This window comes from Bufo gargarizans, chromosome 6, assembly GCF_014858855.1.
Source record: "Bufo gargarizans isolate SCDJY-AF-19 chromosome 6, ASM1485885v1, whole genome shotgun sequence".
In the NCBI taxonomy this organism is placed as follows: Eukaryota; Metazoa; Chordata; class Amphibia; order Anura; family Bufonidae; genus Bufo; species Bufo gargarizans.
The window spans coordinates 79,090,161-79,109,516 of NC_058085.1; the positions used below are offsets into that span (position 1 = coordinate 79,090,161).

Genomic DNA, 19,356 nt, shown 5'->3' on the forward strand with positions numbered 1-19,356 from the left:
CTATATGGCTGTTATTACAACCATTCTCAGCTGGCAGAGTCACCGCGGACGGTGGTACGGTAGTGTTCTGCCCCTACAGTGGTAAGGGTGAGAGATAGTGCACATCTCTTCTCCCTGCCTAATTGTCAAAGCAATACACCTACCAGTGAAGTGGTGTACTGTGTTTTTAACACCCCTTAAGTTTTTAGTTCTGTTTAAGTTCAGATAAAGAGTGCACCTCACACACACTTAGCATTTAGGTTTTACTTGTATTCAAATAAAAGTGAAGTATTAATCAAGACAGGTTCTATTGCCTGGATAGGCATTTGTAAATAAACTAGTAAAATTACCTTACCCAGGTCAGGTCCTAATTATATTCATTTTTGGTTTTAGAAAGTACAACTTGTCCCGCAAAAAATAAGCCCTCATACAGCTATGTGAACGGAAATATAAAAAAGTTTTGGCTCAAGGAAGATAGGGAATAAAAATAAAAATTAAAAAACCTCTGGTATCCTAAGGGTTAAAACAGTAATGTAGCGGAAACATTTTCTGTCCAACAATAGGCCTGAGGACGTGACTGAATATGTGACGTAAGTCCAGGTGACTCAGGCGCTGTTCACAAACACGTCACCAGTCTGGAATGAAAGATGTCACCAGAGTATATTACATGACTGAAGCCCGTATCAGATAGTGGAACCCATGGGGCTTGTGTTTTTGTAGGATGAGCTGTAGTTCTTATTGACGTACAAGTACTATGACTTTTTTTGATCACTTTTTATTCTATATTTTGGCAGAGAGGTGTTTTTTTTTTGTTTTGTGCAGGACAAATAATACATTAGTTTTTAATTTGGATGCAGATTCAGTGATGCCAATCTAGTATTTTTTTCAGGTGGCCATACACATTAAAGTTGATCGAAACGGACAATGTCAACTGAAATGATCACTGAGAGGTCATTATCATTGGAAAAGAAGTGGACCTTGTTTAATATTTTCATCCAATAGTTGGACAAACATAGAAACATAGAAACATAGAATGTGTCGGCAGATAAGAACCATTTGGCCCATCTAGTCTGCCCAATATATCTGAATCCTATGAATAGCCCCGGCCCTATCTTATATGAAGGATGGCCTTATGCCTATACCATGCATGCTTAAACTCCTTCACTGTATTTGCAGCTACCACTTCTGCAGGAAGGCTATTCCATGCATCCACTACCCTCTCAGTAAAGTAATACTTCCTTATATTACTTTTAAACCTTTGCCCCTCTAATTTAAAACTGTGTCCTCTTGTGGTAGTTTTTCTTCTTTTAAATATTCTCTCCTCCTTTACCGAGTTGATTCCCTTTATGTATTTAAAAGTTTCTATCATATCCCCTCGGTCTCTTCTTTCTTCCAAGCTATACATGTTAAGGTCTTTTAACCTTTCCTGGTAAGTTTTATCCTGCAATCCATGGACCAGTTAGTAGCTCTTCTCTGAACTCTCTCTAGAGTATCTATATCCTTCTGGAGATATGGCCTCCAGTACTGCGCACAATACTCCAAGTGAGGTCTCACCAGTGTTCTGTACAGCGGCATAAGCACTTCACTCTTTCTACTGCTTATACCTCTCCCTATACATCCAAGCATTCTGCTTGCATTTCGTGCTGCTTTATTACATTGTCTTCCCACCTTTAAGTCTTCTGAAATAATTACTCCTAAATCCCTTTCCTCAGGTAAATCCCTTTCCTCAGGTAAAGACAAAAGATCCTTGTTCAAAGTAACATTATTTGTGGCCTTTCTTTGGAAGAACATTCCCAGAAAGTTATTTTGTCCTCCACTCGGTTTCATGTACAATATGGGCAGTTTGAACAGCTGTGGAGTAAAATGTGTATGGTTATGTCTTAGAAACGATCTAGAGATGAGCGACTTTCCGCTTATGAAATTTGTTTGTTGGTAAAAGGTGATTTGCGTTATGGATTCCGTTACCACGGACCATAACGCAATGCATAACGGAATGCCTTTAGAGGCATTCTGTTATTCATTCCATCATGATAGAAGTCTATGGGCTGCAAAACTGATCCGTCCTGTTTCGGTTATGCAGTCCTTATGTGCTAAAAAAAATATAATCACATTACGAACGAATTTCAAATTATGAAATTCGCTCATCTCTAAAACGATCATTCACCAGATGTTTGTGTGTTCAACCATTGACTAACTTCTATGTAATAGGTATGGCCACCTTTAGAGTGGCTGCACATGGTGGTGATTATGCAGTGTAATACTTGCAAAGTGTATGGGTGCATAAATTGACTGCGTATTTTGAAATCCACAGCATGTCTGTTGTGGGTTTTTTTGGGCAGATTTCACCCTTTTCAATGGAAGGGTGAGATCGGCATAAATATCTCCATCAAATCTGCACTAAAAACTGCATAAAACAGCACATAAATGCAATAGTGTGGATTTACAGTGGGGAAAATAAGTATTTGATACACTGGCAATTTTGCAAGTTTTGCCACCTACAAAGAATGGAGAGGTCTAATTTTTATCGTAGGTACTCTTCAACTGTGAGAGACAGAATCTAAAAAAAAAATCCAGAAAATCACATTGTATGATTTTTAAATAATCACATTTGCATTTTATTGCATGAAATAAGTATTTAATCACCTACCAACCAGCGAGAATTCTGGCTCTCACAGACCTGATAGTTTTTCTTTAAGAAGCCCTCCTACTCTGCATTTCTTACCTTTATTAATTGCACCTGTTTGAACTCGTTACCTGTATAAAAGATACCTGTTCACACACTCAATCAATCACACTCCAACCTCTCCACCATGGCCAAGACCAAAGAGCTGTCTAAGGACACCAGGGACAAAATTGTAGACCTGCATAAGACTGGGATGGGCTACAGGACAATAAGCAAGCAGCTTGGTGGGACATGCGGTCTGGAGCTCCATGCAAGATCTCGCCTCGTGGGGTAAGGATGATTCTGAGAAAGGTCAAGAATCTGCCCAGAACTACACGGGAGGACCTGGTCAATGACCTGAAGAGAGCTGGGACCACAGTCTCAAAGATTACTATTAGTAACACACTACGCCATCATGGATTAAATCCTGCAGGGCACGCAAGGTCCACCTGCTCACGCCAGCACTTGTCTAGGCACGTTTAAAGTTCGTCAATGACCATCTGGATGATCCAAAGGAGGCATGGGAGAAGGTCATGTGGTGAGAGGAGACCAAAATAGAGCTTTTTGGTATCAACTCCACTTGCCGTGAATGAAGAACGAGGAGTACAACCCCAAGAACACCGTCCCTACTGTGAAGCATGGGGATGGAAACATCATACTTTGGGGGTGCTTTTCTGCAAAGGGGACAGGACGATTGGACCGTATTGAAGGGAGGATGGATGGGGCCATGTATCGCAAGATTTTGGCCAACAACCTCCTTCCCTCAGTAAGAGTGAAGATGGGTCGTGGCTGGGTCTTCCAGCATGACAATGACCCGAAATCACACAGCATGGGCAACTGAGGAGTGGCTCCGTAAGAAGCATTTAAAAGTCCTAATGTGGCCTAGCCAGTCTCCAGACCTGAACCCAATCGAAAATCTTTGGAGAGAGCTGAAATTCAATGTAGGCTAGTGACAGCCCCGAAACCTGAAAGATCTGGAGAAGATCTGCGTGGAGGAGTGGGCCAAAATCCCAGCTGCAGTGTGTGCAAACTTGGTCAAGAACTACAGGAAACGTCTGACCTCTGTAAATGGAAAGGTTTCTGTGCCCAATATTAAGTTTGTTTTTCTAGTGTCAAATACTTATTTCATGCAATAAAATGCTAAATAATTTTTTACAAATCATTCAATGCGATTTTCTGGATTTATTTTTTTAGATTCTGTCTTTCACAGTCAAAGTGTACCTACGATTAAAATTAACGACCGTAGTTTTGTCCGCATCCAATCCTTGTTCATTTTAATGGGGCCCCAAAAGATGCAGACATGTCTGTAGCCCCGCACAAAAATAGAACGTGTCTGAGGGCTCATACCCATGAACGTAAGGGCTCCGTGCCTATATTGCAGACCGTAAACAGCCCATTGACTTGAATGGGTCCACGATCCACCAGATACGGACAAAGATTTGTAATCTTCTGTTTTTGGTGGAGTCGGAAGGCCATGGAAGAACTAGGAGATGCTTTTGTGGGATTTCGGATCCATGCCTCTGCATTGCAAAACATAAGGCATGTCCCATCTTTTGTTGGATTTTGCGGATCACATACCCTTTCAAGCCAGTGGGTCCGCATCTGCGCCAGTAGTGCACACGGCCGGTGCCCGTGGTTTGCAGACTGCTATTTGTGGTCCACAGCAGAGGCACGGAGCCCTTACATTCCTGGGCACAAGCTCTTATTCTTGTCCGTTTTGCGGAAAAGGATAGAACATTTCTACTGAAGTAAAAAATAATTGGCAGCATGCACATGGCTGGTATTCATGTTTTGCGAACCGCAAAATGGATGTGGTCGTGTGCATAAGCCCTTAATGTTAGTGTGGGTTCATATGTGGCGAGTCTGTTCCAGATTTTCCGCAGTGGATTGGGGGGGAAACTGCTGCGGGAATCCACCCAAAATGAGCTTTTTTGGGGGGTGATAGGATACCAGTGGTTCCCCCACTTTTTGCAAGCAAAGGTTGAAAGCTGCGTGTAAAACCCTCAGCATAAATTGATGTGCTGCAGACTGGCATTTTAAAAATCTCATCCACTTTTATGGTATGGTAAATTGCTGTGGATTTACTGCACGCACCTGTACTGCAGCAAATTCCTTTTTGCCATGTGTGAGCATACCCTTAATTTCCAGTCACTTTTGTTTTTAATGTATTCTTTCTTTTGGTCTTAATAATGGACTTGAATGTGTGATCCCCTTATTGCTCATTGTTAGGCTGGCTGCCTGTGTCTGTCACTGTCCTGGCGTCTCGGGCAGGCGTATCTCCACTCCCCCTGGGACTAGTGCGCAGTGATCTTCCTCTCAGCACTGCTAGAGTTAATCTTTCCCTTTTGCTCCCTGTCCAGCTGATGACTAAAGTGCTGATCAGCTTCCCTGGGGTGTAAATCCACTCCCTTGCCTGAGGTTTCCTAGTCTCTAGCAACAAGTGAAGATCTGATCTCTTGCCTGATTACCGATTCTGCCCCTTGCCCTTTGCTCTAACATTAGAACTGTTTACTTGGATTATGCATTGAAAGAAAGCAAAAATATTTCCACTGTTGTTTTTCGGATTTTGTTTTTACAGCAGAACTTATGTGCTAACAAAAAAATAAAAGTTATATATATATATATATATATATATTTACGATCAGCAATACCAAATCTATAGTGTTTGTTTTACTACTTTGCAAAAAATAAACATTTGCATTACCATATTCTGAAACCCATAACTTTATTTTTGTTTATAGAGCTGTGTGAGGGCTTTTGATCACTTTTTCTAACATGACCGAAAAATAGCCAATTATGTATTTTTATTATTATTTTTCTATTATGGCATTCACCATGCAGTATAAAGATTTTTATATTTTAATAATTTTGACATTTTTGGATCTGGTGATAGCAATTATTGTTTATATATAATTAGGAAAAAAGGGGGATTTGAATTAATATTTGTGTTTTTTACATTTAAAAAAATAAATAAATTAGTCTCCTTTAGGGGAATTGAATATGCGATCCTCTAATCTCTTGTACCATAGAATGCCATAGAATACTATTGCAGTCTATGGGATTTGTACAGGCTGCCTCTCAGGCCGCGCCTCGGCCAGGCATGGCTTAGCAGACAGCTTAACAAGACAGGCCTGGCAGCCTTCACAAGCCCCCAGGTTGTCATAGAAACCAACCAGAGCCCTGCAATTTAAAAGCAGAGGGCTCCTCCTCCCTTTATCTAACCACCCAGATCCCACGGTCGCTATTGACTGTGGCATCTGAGGGGTTACGTGCCCGGGATCCAATCATTGCAACCGGCTATATTACACATATAGAGCGGGATCATCTGATGACCCTGCTCCATACACCTCTCATGCACCACTGACATACTATTAAAGGATAACTGTCACATTTAGACCCCAATTTCAATTTTCATATATGTAGTTACTAAAAGCATGATATTCCAGAATCAGTTACTATTAGACTGACTTACCCCATATTTAATAAGATTCAGCCCTTAGCAATCAGTCTGCATAAAACTGCAATTTTACTATTCAGTTAAGATGGCCGCCACTGCCCTCACCCTGAGGCTAATCCCGCCTGCCCTCACTATCCACCATGCATTGAGCTCCTCACATGCACTAGCCAGTAACAATAGTGTAGTGTCCCACTAGGTAAATGTGGGCACTACACAAGGGTCAATAGGGCCACGTTGTTCCCCACCTTTTGTGGAACAGGGTCATTGTATTTTATATGATGTTTTTATGTGTATATTCCCTGTTATCTCCTGTACCAGGCCTGTTAGGGGTAGTTCCTCCTCCTAGACAGTAGAGGGAGCTAGGGATCCCCTAGTATATATTGTCAGGTTCAGGACAAGAAAGGGTCAGTCTGGAAGGGGAGTGTAGTCAGAAGTCAGCTTGGACTTTAGCCAGAGGAGAGCTGAAGAGCAGCTTCTGACATGCAGCTAGATAGCCCAGGCTACTAGCTTTCCACCAGGAGAAGGGTTTGCCTCCTGAGAAACTAAGTTCCTATAAAAGTACAGTGCAGTGCCAAGTTTATTCCAGCCAAACAGAGAGCTGAAGGGCAGAAGGATATACTAAAGCAAGGATATACATATACCAGAGGAAGGTTTCCCTACCCAAGGATAAAGCAATAGGGCATACGGGCCTTGGAGTAACCCAGACAGGATCTGAGGAAAAGTGCAGCCTGATCTGTGAGTGTTTTTGCCCTCTGAGTATCTTGCAAGGACTTTACCTGCCGTGTATATAAAGCCTGCCTGTCACAACCTTTTTACATATGGAACTAACTAAAGACTGTAAATACTTTTACTGAAACAGTTCAACTAAGTTCTGGTTTACTGCAACTTGTGTTACTCAATTATTCCAACAATAAATCGGTGTGCCACCGTTACCGGCACTGGCGTCACAAACTTAAAGGGATCTTGCCACCGGCACATAAAAAAAAAAACTGCAACATCCAGGGCACCTCACCTACCACCCGGCCTGGTCCCTATATACAGAGAGTGCCCCAGAAGATCCATGTGCCAGCCTCTCCATCACTGCTGTACGCCTGCCCAGGGTATATAAAAACTGTGAGTACCAAAAACTGCCTCGGTTAGTAACTACCCCTGTGACCTCACCATTCGCCTCACCCTGCAGGGCTGCGTACTGCAATAGTCCCCCAAGTGTGTCAGTAACCAGAGCCCTCCCCCTAAATGGTTAATCTCCTGCAGCACAAAGGGGTCCTCTTACCACATGTTGCTTTCATTTATACACTGAGCAGACGGCAGATCTCCCTTCCCTGCTCTGCGCTGCTTCAACCCTGCATTCTCCTGCTCTGCTGAGTCAGGGAGCGTCTGCCAAGCGCAGGGACAGGGAGAAGTGCACACAGCCCAGGCACTGTTATCAGCTGCTGGCGAGGACCTGGCTTTAATCATTTTCTTACAGTTCCTGGCTGTCAGTAATCTGACCTTGCACGCTGCGTGCTTCTGCGTCCTCCGTCCTTCAACACATAGACACACATAGACGGACCCTGCATGCATAGCAACCTGATTTTAAGCACAGGTAAAAGTAGGCAGTACAGGGAACAAAACTGTGGAATTAAGAGGTAATTGAATACACAGTGAAAAGTTTAAATAGGACCACCACAATCCAATACTCCAAAAAAAAATAATAATACGACAGTTATCCTTTAAGTCAGGGATCATAAAGGAGTGAAACGATCATGCTCGATTTGTTTCTGTTGATTTCTCATCAAGACAAAAGACAGACAGTAAAACATTTATTATAAATAGACAAATACAAAAAGTGGCTCTCTAAGTCGCTGAAATGTGCAGTGTTTGGCAGGAACATAAAGTTGCGCCCGTCCGGTGTCCTGGGCAGAGATGATTAGCTCTTTGGCACATGTTGGGCTCCGGTTTCCAGTGTTGGATCTACATGTTACTTCTTCAGGTTACGTACAGGTATTAATTGTTTCCAATATTTGGCTGAAAAAAAATGGCAATTTATAGCACAGTCAATATATATACTAAGAAAAACTGCATAGGTCCTTGATTTATCCCTATTACCGGCAGTACTACATGAGTACTCTGTATCGCTATACTCATACTCTCCTGACCCTGTTTCCCTGCTGTGCACCCTGAAGGCTCTGCTGGATAACCCTGGGTTCACACCTGAGCGTTTTACAGCGCGTTCCTACTCGCTGTAAAACGCACAACAGGCAAGAACCAATGATTCCCTATGGGAATGGTTCACACTTGACCGTTTTACAGCGCGTTTGAACGCGCTGTAAAACGCCCTACGCTCAAAAAAGTACTTGAGCTTCTTTGGGGCGTTTTGTCGCGCGTTCCCGTACATAGACTTTCAGGAACGCGCGACAATGGGCGTTCGCTTGTCTCTGTATGCGCGATTGTAAACGCCGGTACAATCGCGCATACAGAGCGCTCGTTTCAGAACGCTCAGGTGTGAACCCAGGGTAAGGCTGCTTTCACGCTTGTGTTGGACGCTCCATTTGGGCCTCCTTCACAATAAGTACAGTATGCGTTTTGCCCCGTCCTAACCTTTTAAAAAAAATATATGTATGAAATAATACCACAATACAAGATTATACAGTGCTGGGACTACTTGTACTACAATTGTTGGATTTGTCCGTTCCCTCTGCAGCGCCACACAGGATCGGGTGCTGGGCATTTTCTACGTGGATATACAGTACACCAACATGTAGTCAACATCAGCATTGCCCAAATGCAATAGCCCTGACATAGATGTATTCATTTTGTAATTAGGCCTCCCTACACCCCATACCCACTGCCAATACGAGGTCATACCTGTGGCCTCGGGGCTCGGCTCCTCTTCTCATAAACGGAGTGAAGTCTATTAATGAGGAAACGCTTGTCTTCTCCTTCCTACAGCAAGCAGAAGAAGGACACGGTAAACCACAAGCACAGTTTGCTAACACATAGGTGTCTTCTCTGGTTTTAATAAAGTTGCTATAATTGTACTTGATAATTTTGCAGTAAACCCGCTGAGACGTTCAGGATTGTGCTGCGGTTATTGGACAGTACATCCATATGTCACTGTGTGGTCAAACAGGTATACAAAAGGCGCGCAATGGGCCTGTGCGGAGGGGGTCCTGCCGCCAAACTGAACGTTTTTGTTTTGTCTCATTGTGTTTCATCAGCCACAACTTTTATTCCTTTATTTTTCAGATATGACAAATAATAATTAAGGGGTTTTCCAGGTGTTTAATTAATATTGATGATCTATTCTCTGGATAAATATTTAATAGTTGGGGTCCGACTCCCGGAACCCAGCTGATCAACTTTTTGAGGAAGTCAAATGCGTGAGTTGTGCAGGGTTTTTTAAAGTGTTTTTTGACACACAGTGTGTTTGAGCACCTGGCATTTTCAAACGGTCTTTTTTGCATGTCTTTCTTTTTTCTAGGTATTGTACCACCCCTCTGATGTCACTTCCTCTTACAGTAATATGGAAAAAATACATTAATGCAAAAAATTACATTAAAAACACCACTCACATTGCCACTTTTCAAGCAAGTAAAAAAATAGGGTGGATGTCTATGGCACAAAAAGACCAGAAAAAGAAAAAAAAAAAAAAAAAAGCACCACATCCACACGTGTTTGCTGCGATAAAAAATAAAAAGTCACTGGTTCAAGAATGCCCCTCAAGTCTCAAAAATGCCAATTTGTCCTACTTTTCATATTTTTCATAGACTTCCATGCAACATCTCGTGGTTTTTTTGGGCTAAATATGTAAATATGAAAACGTCAGTAAATAAAAAGAAGACTCAAAAAGGCAAAAAAATAATATTGTTGAAAACAAAAAAACTTGTGTGACACCAGCCTGAGGCCTCATGCACACGGCCGTTGTGTGCCCGTGGCCATATAGCAGCATATGGCGGGTCCGCAATACAAGGGCACCGGCCTGTGTGCACTCCGCATCACGGATGCGGACCCATTCACTTGAAGTGGTCTGCAATCACGGAGATTCGGAACGGAAGCACGGATCGGAACCCCACGGAAGCACTGCGCAGTGCTTCCGTGAGGTTTCTGTCCGTGCCTCAGCACCGCAAATATAATAGAACTTGCTCTATTTTTTTGCGGTGCGAATGGATCACGGACCCACTTAAGTTGAATGGGTCTTGATCCGTCCCGCGCCAGTCCCCAATGCACGGAACGGACGCACAACGGCCGTGTCCATGAGGCCTTACAAAGATACAGTACTTCCTAGGACAAAAGCTCTCAAGTCTCAACTGTCCCTGCCTGCTAGAACAGTTCAAGCCAGTCAGCCTGAAATTATCATTATAAGCAGTAATACTCATCATTCAGAATATGGCTACTTTCACACTAGCATTTTTGCTGGATCCGGCAAAGCTCAGCAAAAACGCTTCCGTTACTGATAATACAACCATCTGCATCCGTTATGAACGGATCCGTTTGTATTATCTTTAACATAGCAAAGGCAGATGCGTCATGAACTCCATTGAAAGTCAATGGAGGACGGATCAGTTTTCTATTGTGGCAGAGAAAACGGATCCGTCCCCATTAATTTGCATTGGGGGTCATGCCGTCTTGCTCCGCAGCCCAGGACGGAAAGCAAACTACAGCATGTTGCGGTTTGCTCTCCGGTATGGGAACGCAACTAAATGCATTTTGGAGTATTCCGTTCTGTTCAGTTCTGTCCCCATTGACAATGAATCGGGATAAAACTAAAGCGTTTTTTCCCGGTATTGAGCCTCTATGACGGATCTCAATACCGGAAAACTAAAAACGCTAGTGTGAAAGTAGCCTAAAACACCTTACTTTACCCAGTAAGAAGTGAAAAAGAAAATAAGGCTTCTGGATTCATGATTTGTGAACAATTCAGAAGAAAGGCACTGATGTATCTTCAGCATTTCATATAATACCATCAGAAGGACTCACATTTGAAACCTGCTCCTTCAGTAACTGTATGATTTTTCTTTGGCCATTGACAATCTGGATATGGAAGTAAATTACAATCCTGGCAACGGAAAGAAAGAAGAGACAATTATATTTACGCTGTGGACAGATGTTACTTTAAGGGGGGTTCTCTGAGATTGGATATTAATGACTTATCCTCTGGATAGGTCATCAATATCAGATCAGTGGGGGTCTAACTCCTTGTACCCCCCACCAATCAGCTGTCTGCGGTGCTCCAGTGAGGTGCTGGGTGTCAGACCCCGACAATCATATACTGATGACCTATCCTGAGGATAGGTCGTCAATATCAAAATCTTAGACAACCCCTTTAAAGTAAATAGTGAAAAACATACTATATAGGGACTGATTTATTGAGGGGAAAAACTGAAGTGTGTCTTTAAGGCCTCCTACATACGACTGTATCCGTTTTGCGGTCCGCAAATTGCAGATCCACAAAATACAGATGCAGTCCATGTGCATCCTGCAATTTTCGTGGGACCCACTGTAAAAAAACAACAAAAAACAGCTAAACGGACAAGAATAGAATAGGTTCTATCATTTGCAGCACGGATGCAGACAGTACAAGGATGATATCCGTGTGCTGTCTGTTTTGTGCAGACCCATATCAATGAATGGGTTCGTGAGAGACCCGCAAAAAATGCAGATTGGACACGGACCAAAAATACATGATAGATGCATGAGGCCTAAATATGTCTATTTGTGTAAAAGGTAGTAGTCCGTGCCCCAAATTTATTAAAGTTACATGGTGCTTGTTAAAGCGGTTAGGACATCTGAGATATTGGTGGTATCAGATAAGTGTGGGTCCAAGAGGTGGGACCCCCATCTATCTCTAGAGCGGGGGTCCCAAAGTGAACAAGAGTGTACCACGCATGCACTGCATTCACTCCATTTACTTCTATGGGAGTTCCAAAAATAACTGAGCACTGCACTTGGCTGTTTTTGGGAACGCCCATAGAAGTAAATGGACAGCGCATCAAGCATGCATGTAAAGTCTCCATTCATCAGCGCTTGGCTATATTCCAGATTTCCATAGAAGTGAACAGAGGGTTGGCCACGCTTCCACAGTGCGCTCTCATTTACTTTCAGGGCCCCATTCTAGAGAGAGGTGCGGTCCCAGAGGTGGGACCCGCGCTTATCTCATATTGGCCACCAATGTCTCAGATTAGACAACCCCTTTAATTTTGCACAATCACATTCTGTCATGTTTTCAGGAGTGGAATCAACTTGTGCCTAACTTTTATGCATGGCACCCCCAAACAACAGAACTACTAGAACTGGCGCAAAACTTGCATAAGCTGGCGACGATAACTTTGATTATCTAACTATTACTCAGCAAAAGTCACAGACTTGAAAAACACCAGAAAAAAAGTTACAAAATAAAAACCGCTTACAAAACAAAAAATGCTTAGAAAATGCTATCAAAAAGCGTTGAAAAACGCTGCTGTGTGAAGAGGTGGTTTAGGATTAGACTTTTTACTAATTACATCTCCTTTAATCTGATCCTGCGGTCATCTGATATACTGATATATCCAGGGGAAGTGAAAGACTGTTGCAGGTAAAGTGAAGCACACTGTGAAATGCAGAAATGCTACCCTTGAATGAGATGTACTCTTTTTAGCGGAGCTTTGCTCTGGCTCATTAAAGGGGACAACCCAAGTGAAGTAACCCCTCCTCAGCTGTCATATACCCCAATAGTGGTTACTCACCATGCTGAAAACGTACTACAATCGAACTACAAACAGCGGGTCGGCAATATGCGGGCACTAGCCGTGTGCTCACCGCATCACGGATGTGGACCCATTCACTTGAATGGGTCCGCACTCCGGAGCTGCGGTGCCGAACGAAGGCACGGAACCCCACAGAAGCACTACAGAGTGCTTCTATGGGGTTTCTGTCCCTGCCTCCGCACTTCAAAAAAATAGAACTTGTTCTGTTTTTTGCAGTGCGGGCGGATCACGGACCCGTTCAAGTTAAATGGGTCTGGAACTATCGTGGCAGCTGCACGGATGGTGCCCGTGCATTGGGGACTGCAATTTGCACGGAACAGCCGAACAACGGCCGCATGTAAGAGGCCTAACAGAAATTTCTACCAGTAAATATCACAGCAGTACTCACAGCAGGACTCCAGCCGCCAGGTAAATGAAGAAGGTATTTTCCCAAAGGTAGTAATGAATCCAGCTGACCCAACTGAGCCGAGGATTTGACAGTTCCAGCTGCCTGACGTAGAACTTCCCTGCTTCATGCATGGTATTTAGAGAGCGGAACGGACCACAAGACTCCGAAGGCTTCACACTGAAAAAAATACAAAAATATGGAACATAAGAAATAGAGAACATGAAAGAGTAAGGGTACAGCCACACGGTTTTTTGGAGGAGGTTTTGAGACAGATCTGCCTGCAGGATTTTCAGCCAAAGCCAGAGGTCGATCCACCAGGAAAGAGAAGTATAAATCTATGCTTTATATTTCCGATACCTTTCGAATACACTTCCGACTGCAAAAAATTCTTCAAGAAGATCTGCCTCAAAACATTGTCCAAAAAAAAAATCTGTGTGGTCATACAGAATATGGATGGGGAAAGTAACCCTTTAACGACTGCCCATCATTGGGCAGAGCAGGTCCTCCGAATCTTTTGAAGAGGAGCGTTTCGGTGACGTTTCTGCACTTAGAACAAGCGGTCTTTAATAGCCATGATCAGATGAAACTTTGATCGTGGCCATTTAACTTATTGATCACTGTGGCCAAGAGTGACCATGCCGTGATTAAAGGCGACTCCCCACTTCATCAGGTTTGCCGGGGACACAATCAAGGAATGGGGGACTCCTGACACTAACGCTGTCGGCTGAAAGATCATTTGGCAGACAGCTATTTCTCCCGACTCTTCCATTAACACACACGTTTGTAATCTATGGGGAGAGAGGCGGCTTATCTACCAGAAGAATAAAAGGATCGGGTGAAAATATTGATTTCATTATCTGCTGGGGAAGAGTCAGGAACTCCCAATACGCTTTAGACCAGGGGTACCCAAGTGGCGGACCACGGTCCGAATCCGGACCCGGTTGCCAGCTGTCCGGACCCCTGCATGTTCAGCGTTCAACTCTATCTGCGTCCTGAGGGTGCAGATCCAGTTGAATAGAATGGTGAACAAGGGAGCTGCCATAGTCTAGCGCTTGCAGGCACAATGTACTGACTTTATCACGCCTGCTGCGCTCAGCCACAGACAGCAGAGCACAGAGCGGAGCTGCCCTGTTCATCAGGGGAACATGGGATAGGAGAGTTTTTACACTGGAGGCACCACATAACCCAGTGAAGGGTCAGTAAATGGGGCATAACTGTGTGCAGGGGGCTATCTAAGGGTGCATTACTGTGAGGGGGGCACTAGAGGGGGCATAACTGTGTGTGTGGGGCCATCTAAGGGGCATAATCTATGAGAGGGGCATCACTGTGTTTGGGGGGCCACCTAAAGGGGCATCACTATGTGTGGAGGCACTAAAGGGGCAACACTATGGGGGTATAACTTTGTGGAAGGGCATCTATAGGTGCATAACTTTGTGGGGGTCCACTAAAGGGGGCATACCTTGGCAGGGAGCTGGACATAACTCTGTGAGGAGGGCTACTAAAGTATGCATAACTATTAGGCCTCTTTCACACGGGCGTCATGTTTTTGGCCCGGATAAGATGCGGGTGCGTTGCGGGAAAATGTGCGATTGTAATGCGTTTTGCACGCGCGTGAGAAAAATCGGCATGTTTGGTACCCAGACCCGAACCCGGACTTCTTCACAGAAGTTTGGGTTTGGGTTAGGTGTTGTGTATATTTTATTATTTTCCCTTATAACATGGTTATAAGGGAAAATAATAGCATTCTTAATACAGAATGCATAGTACAATAGGGCGGGAGGGGTTAAAAAAAAAAATTAAAATAATTTAACTTACCTTAATCAACTTGATCGCGCAGCCCGGCTTCTCTTCTGTCTTCTTCTTTGAGGAATAGGACCTTTGATGACGTTACTGCGTTCATCACATGGTCCATCACTTGATCCATCGCCATGGTGATGGATCATGTGACGGACCATGTGATGACCGCAGTGACGTCACCACAGGTCCTTTTCCTGTGCACAGCAAAGATGAAGACAGAAGAGATGCCGGCTGCGCGATCAAGTGGATTGAGGTGAGTTACATTTTTTATTTTTTAACCCCTCCAGCCCTATTGTACTATGCATTCTGTATTAAGAATGCTATTATTTTCCCTTATAACCATGTTATAAGGGAAAATAATAATGATCGGGTCCCCATCCCGATCGTCTCCTAGCAACCGTGCGTGAAAATCGCACCGCATCTGCACTTGCTTGCGGTTGCTTGCGATTTTCACGCGGCGCCATTCACTTCTATGGGGCCTGCGTTGCGTGAAAAACGCACAAAGAGGAGCATGCTGCGATTTTCACGCAACGCACAAGTGATGCGTGAAAATCACCGCTCATGTGCACAGCCCCATAGAAATGAATGGGTCCGAATTCAGTGCGCATTGCACCCGCACGGAAATCTCACCCGTGTGAAAGGGGCCTTAGGGGAGCATAATCTATGAGGGGGACATCACTGACATTTAAGGGGCATCACTTTGATTGGAGCATTTAAGGGTACATCATTCTGTATGAGGGGCACGTAGAGAACATCACTTTCTTCTGAGGGCTTTTAAGAGGGCCTCATTTTGTGTGGGGGATCAACCTGCTGTGAGGGGGCACTAAAGGAATATCATACTATATGAGGGGCACTAAGAGGCATCATTTTATTTAGGGCACTGAATGGACATTCTTACTGTTTGGTCGGCAGAAAGGATATTAGTTGGGTTTAGAGGTGTAGCTTATTGTAAAAAAATAATAATAATAATAATAATCCAGCACTACATGTCACTGGTGTTCTCCCTCCTTCATTTTTTTTTTGCATCCTACAGCAGACTCTGGTATGTGGACCTTTAGAAAAAGTACTTGAGTACCCCTGCTTTAGACCATCAGCCATACCCACCGTTCTTGTGTATGGGGGCCTTAAGGGCTGTTTCACAACAGCGAGGCAACTGTGTGTGTGAGCGGGATCCTCCGTTCTGGACTTGCAGCAGCATGCAGCATTATACTGATTTATAATGCTGTGTGCCTCTCCTTGACCTTACTTGTGCAGGATCATACTGACATAGAGCTGCCAGTATGATTCTGTAGAAATAAGGTCAAGCAGAGGCACACAGCATTATAAATCATGATCATGTCCTGCAAGTCCAGAACGGAGGATGACGCTCACACACAGAGTGTGATTGGACTCGCTTGTGTGAAACAGCCCTATTTGTTGCTGTGACAGCAGCTTGCGTCATAGTGACACAGGATTTATTGTATTCACCTACATCATGACTATGGGTCACAGACTCAGTAAGCCCCAGCATTGTCCCTCTGACAGCTGGTGGCTTTTGATTTGGAGGGCTTGTAACATTTCTCACTGTTAAAAATGGGCATGATGGCTCCCATATGAAAGGGGCTGTCTGTGAGTGGTTGAACCTTGAACAGATAGGAGATTGACTGTAGACATGTTCTAGCCTGCACACAAGGCAGGAATATCTACATTCCAGTATAACTGGTCATGAAGTTTTCATAGTTTGCGTTTTTTAACCCTTTCATGACCGGGCCCAAAAAAGGCCTGAATATCCAGGCAACTTTTTGTGATTTTGTGCCCGTGGTGGTTTAGTGACCATAGCTTTCTTATTTGTTTGACTACCAAAATAATTTTAGCGATTTCTTTTTTTACTTGACACTTAGGACTTATTAGAATGTTTTATTTTAGAGATTTTTTTTCTCCTTTTTTAGGTTTAATTTGGAGGAAAACCGCTAATTATTATTAAAAAGTATTTTTTTAATGATAGCCTTTTATTTCTTAAATTTTAAAAATGACCCAAAAATGTGTTATTGCAATGGATTCCCTATTTTGCGACTATCGTTTTCATATATAACATGTATAGGTTTGAGCGAACGGGGCGACTATGGTGACGGTTTCTGCATTTAAAAAAAAAAAATTATTGGTAATTTTATTATTATTTTTTTACTTTTTTTCCCACAGTTTCCACTGTAACTGGGGCTCCTGTGGATTGAAAACAGCCCCCTGTTGGGACATGACACACTCCTTAGACCCTGCAGCTCTGGTCCTGCACCTGCACTAGACACCTCCGGCGGTCCCGTGACCGCCGGGACTAACAGAAGAAGCGGCTCTGCTTCCTGCTCTCTTCCCCAAGCACTCAGGTACCGCTGTCCTGTTGGCACATGAGAAGGCAGAAGCGGTAATAAACCGCTCCTGTCTTCTCCTCAGGGTCCCCGCTGTGTCTGTCAGCCGGGACCCGACCTGCTCCTGCTGATCAGCTCTGGGATTAAAGCGCTGCCTGCACGTGTACATACGTGCTATCTGCATGGGGTATGTTCAGATAGGACGAATATACACAGTGAGCAGTTGGAAAGGGGTTAAAAAGGACTTCAAAAATATTTTCTACACTTATCGGACACATCCTTCTTTTATCCCTCTGCATATGAGCCTTAAAGGGGTTGTGTCATGAAATATATTCTATATTTTTCAAACAAGCACCTGGATCTGAATACTTATTAAAAGTTTAGTATAGTCAGTGAGTTAGTCTGTCAATGATTGCCAAAAGATCTGTAATTACCTTATAATAACAGCTTTCATTAATATCCTCTGTCCCTTTCCACTGCTCCCTTAAAAGACCATTACTATGGCTCATCTGTCTCCGGCTAGGAAGACAGAGGGGCGGTCCTTCACACTGCATGCCTGCATTAGGCTTCAGAGTGAGGAGGCGTGTCTCTCAGTAATCCAATCTGATTGGCTAGCAGGAAGCTGCTGGCTACAGCAAGTTTCTATGTGACCTGAGGGAAAGCAGTTTTGGCCTCAGAGAACTGGCAGAGGAGCAATCTTGAGAAGATCCTCATAATGTAGGATTCAAAACAGCCGTAACTAAGGGGAAAACTCAAGGGAAACAGTGGTAAGTGAAGAAACTAAAGACTGCTTTATGCATAATGCTGCTGCAGCAGTAACATATTCCAAAATTGATTTTTTAATGAAAACATGACCGTTATTATTCAACTCTCACCAGCCATACCGTCTGTTAGAAGCTGTGGCAGTTACAGTGTGCGAGCTGCAGCAGAAAGATCACGCCCCTGAGCTGCCAGGCTGAAGAGAATCTAAGCAGAACAACTGGAGCAATGAATGGGGATCTGGATCCATGTGGGGTACAGGGGTGGTTCTAGCCTTGTTAGAAAGAGTTCGGCATGCACAATGTGACCTATGGCAAAAACGCCTTTAACTTCTAATCCCCCCATTGCTTCTACTTACGACCACACGGTGTAGGAAAGGAAAACTGATGCCCCTAAGAAGGAGGGGAAGCACAGCAGTGTGAGGAATGCCGTGCTCATATGTGAGGCTCTCCAGGGTTTGCTGGGAGAACGACAGTTCCTCATCAGACTGGCCTATAAAAAGAAGAGATATAAAACACGATGTTCATTTTTTAATTAAATCCTTAGGGATATCTAAAGGAATGTACATATACATAAAACGTAAAGGATCTAATATGCCTAAAAAACATTACTATGATAGATCTGTCATAAGACAGTGGGCGTCCCCTACAGATGCCAACACTTTAAAATACACCTCCGTTTTGGCGTTTTGTCCCCCGTTGTTTTTGGCGCCCGATATGTTAATTTTGAGTATTAGTACAGAGAGGAGGAGATGGTCGGGTTTCTCAATGGGCGTCTCTTTCTCGCTGGCTGTAGCACATTCCAATCGCAGCGGAGAGCGTCATAGCCAGGGAGAAGGCGAGCTGTTTTTTCTCCCTGGCTCTCTGCTACGATTGGACCGCGCTACAGCCAGGGAGAAGCAGACGCCCATTGAGAAACCCGCCCATCTCCCCCTCCCTGTACAGATATTCTAAATTAACATATCAGGTGCCAAAACAGCAGGGGACACAGCGCCAGAACGGAGGGGTATTTTAGAAAAAAAATAAAAAGTGCTGGCATCTGTAGGGGCCGCCCTATCTGGTAAGCATACCAGTTTCCAACACTTAAACCCATGAAAGGTCCTCTTTAAAGGGGTTGTCCATGATCTTACTATTGATGGCCTATCCCCAGGATAGGCCACCGGTATCTGATCTGTAGGGTCCGACACTTTGCACTCCTTCTGATCGGCTGTTTCTCTGTTTTGTGACTCTGGCGCCAGAAGTTTGTGGAAC

The 19,356-nt window shown here is 43.8% G+C and overlaps 1 protein-coding gene across 1 annotated transcript in view; it reads right to left on the reverse strand.

Moving 5' to 3' along the window:
* Positions 1-7,887: 7,887 nt before the first annotated feature.
* TMC6 (transmembrane channel like 6) overlaps positions 7,888-19,356 on the reverse strand; it is a 66,986-nt gene continuing 55,517 nt past the window's right edge. The window contains exons 17-21 of the mRNA XM_044300202.1: positions 18,465-18,598; positions 13,212-13,388; positions 11,058-11,136; positions 8,946-9,023; positions 7,888-8,105 (exon numbers count right to left, since the gene is read on the reverse strand). Coding sequence (XP_044156137.1) covers positions 8,085-8,105; positions 8,946-9,023; positions 11,058-11,136; positions 13,212-13,388; positions 18,465-18,598 — 489 coding nt within the window. The 3' untranslated portion in view covers positions 7,888-8,084. The remainder of the gene's footprint in view (positions 8,106-8,945; positions 9,024-11,057; positions 11,137-13,211; positions 13,389-18,464; positions 18,599-19,356) is intronic.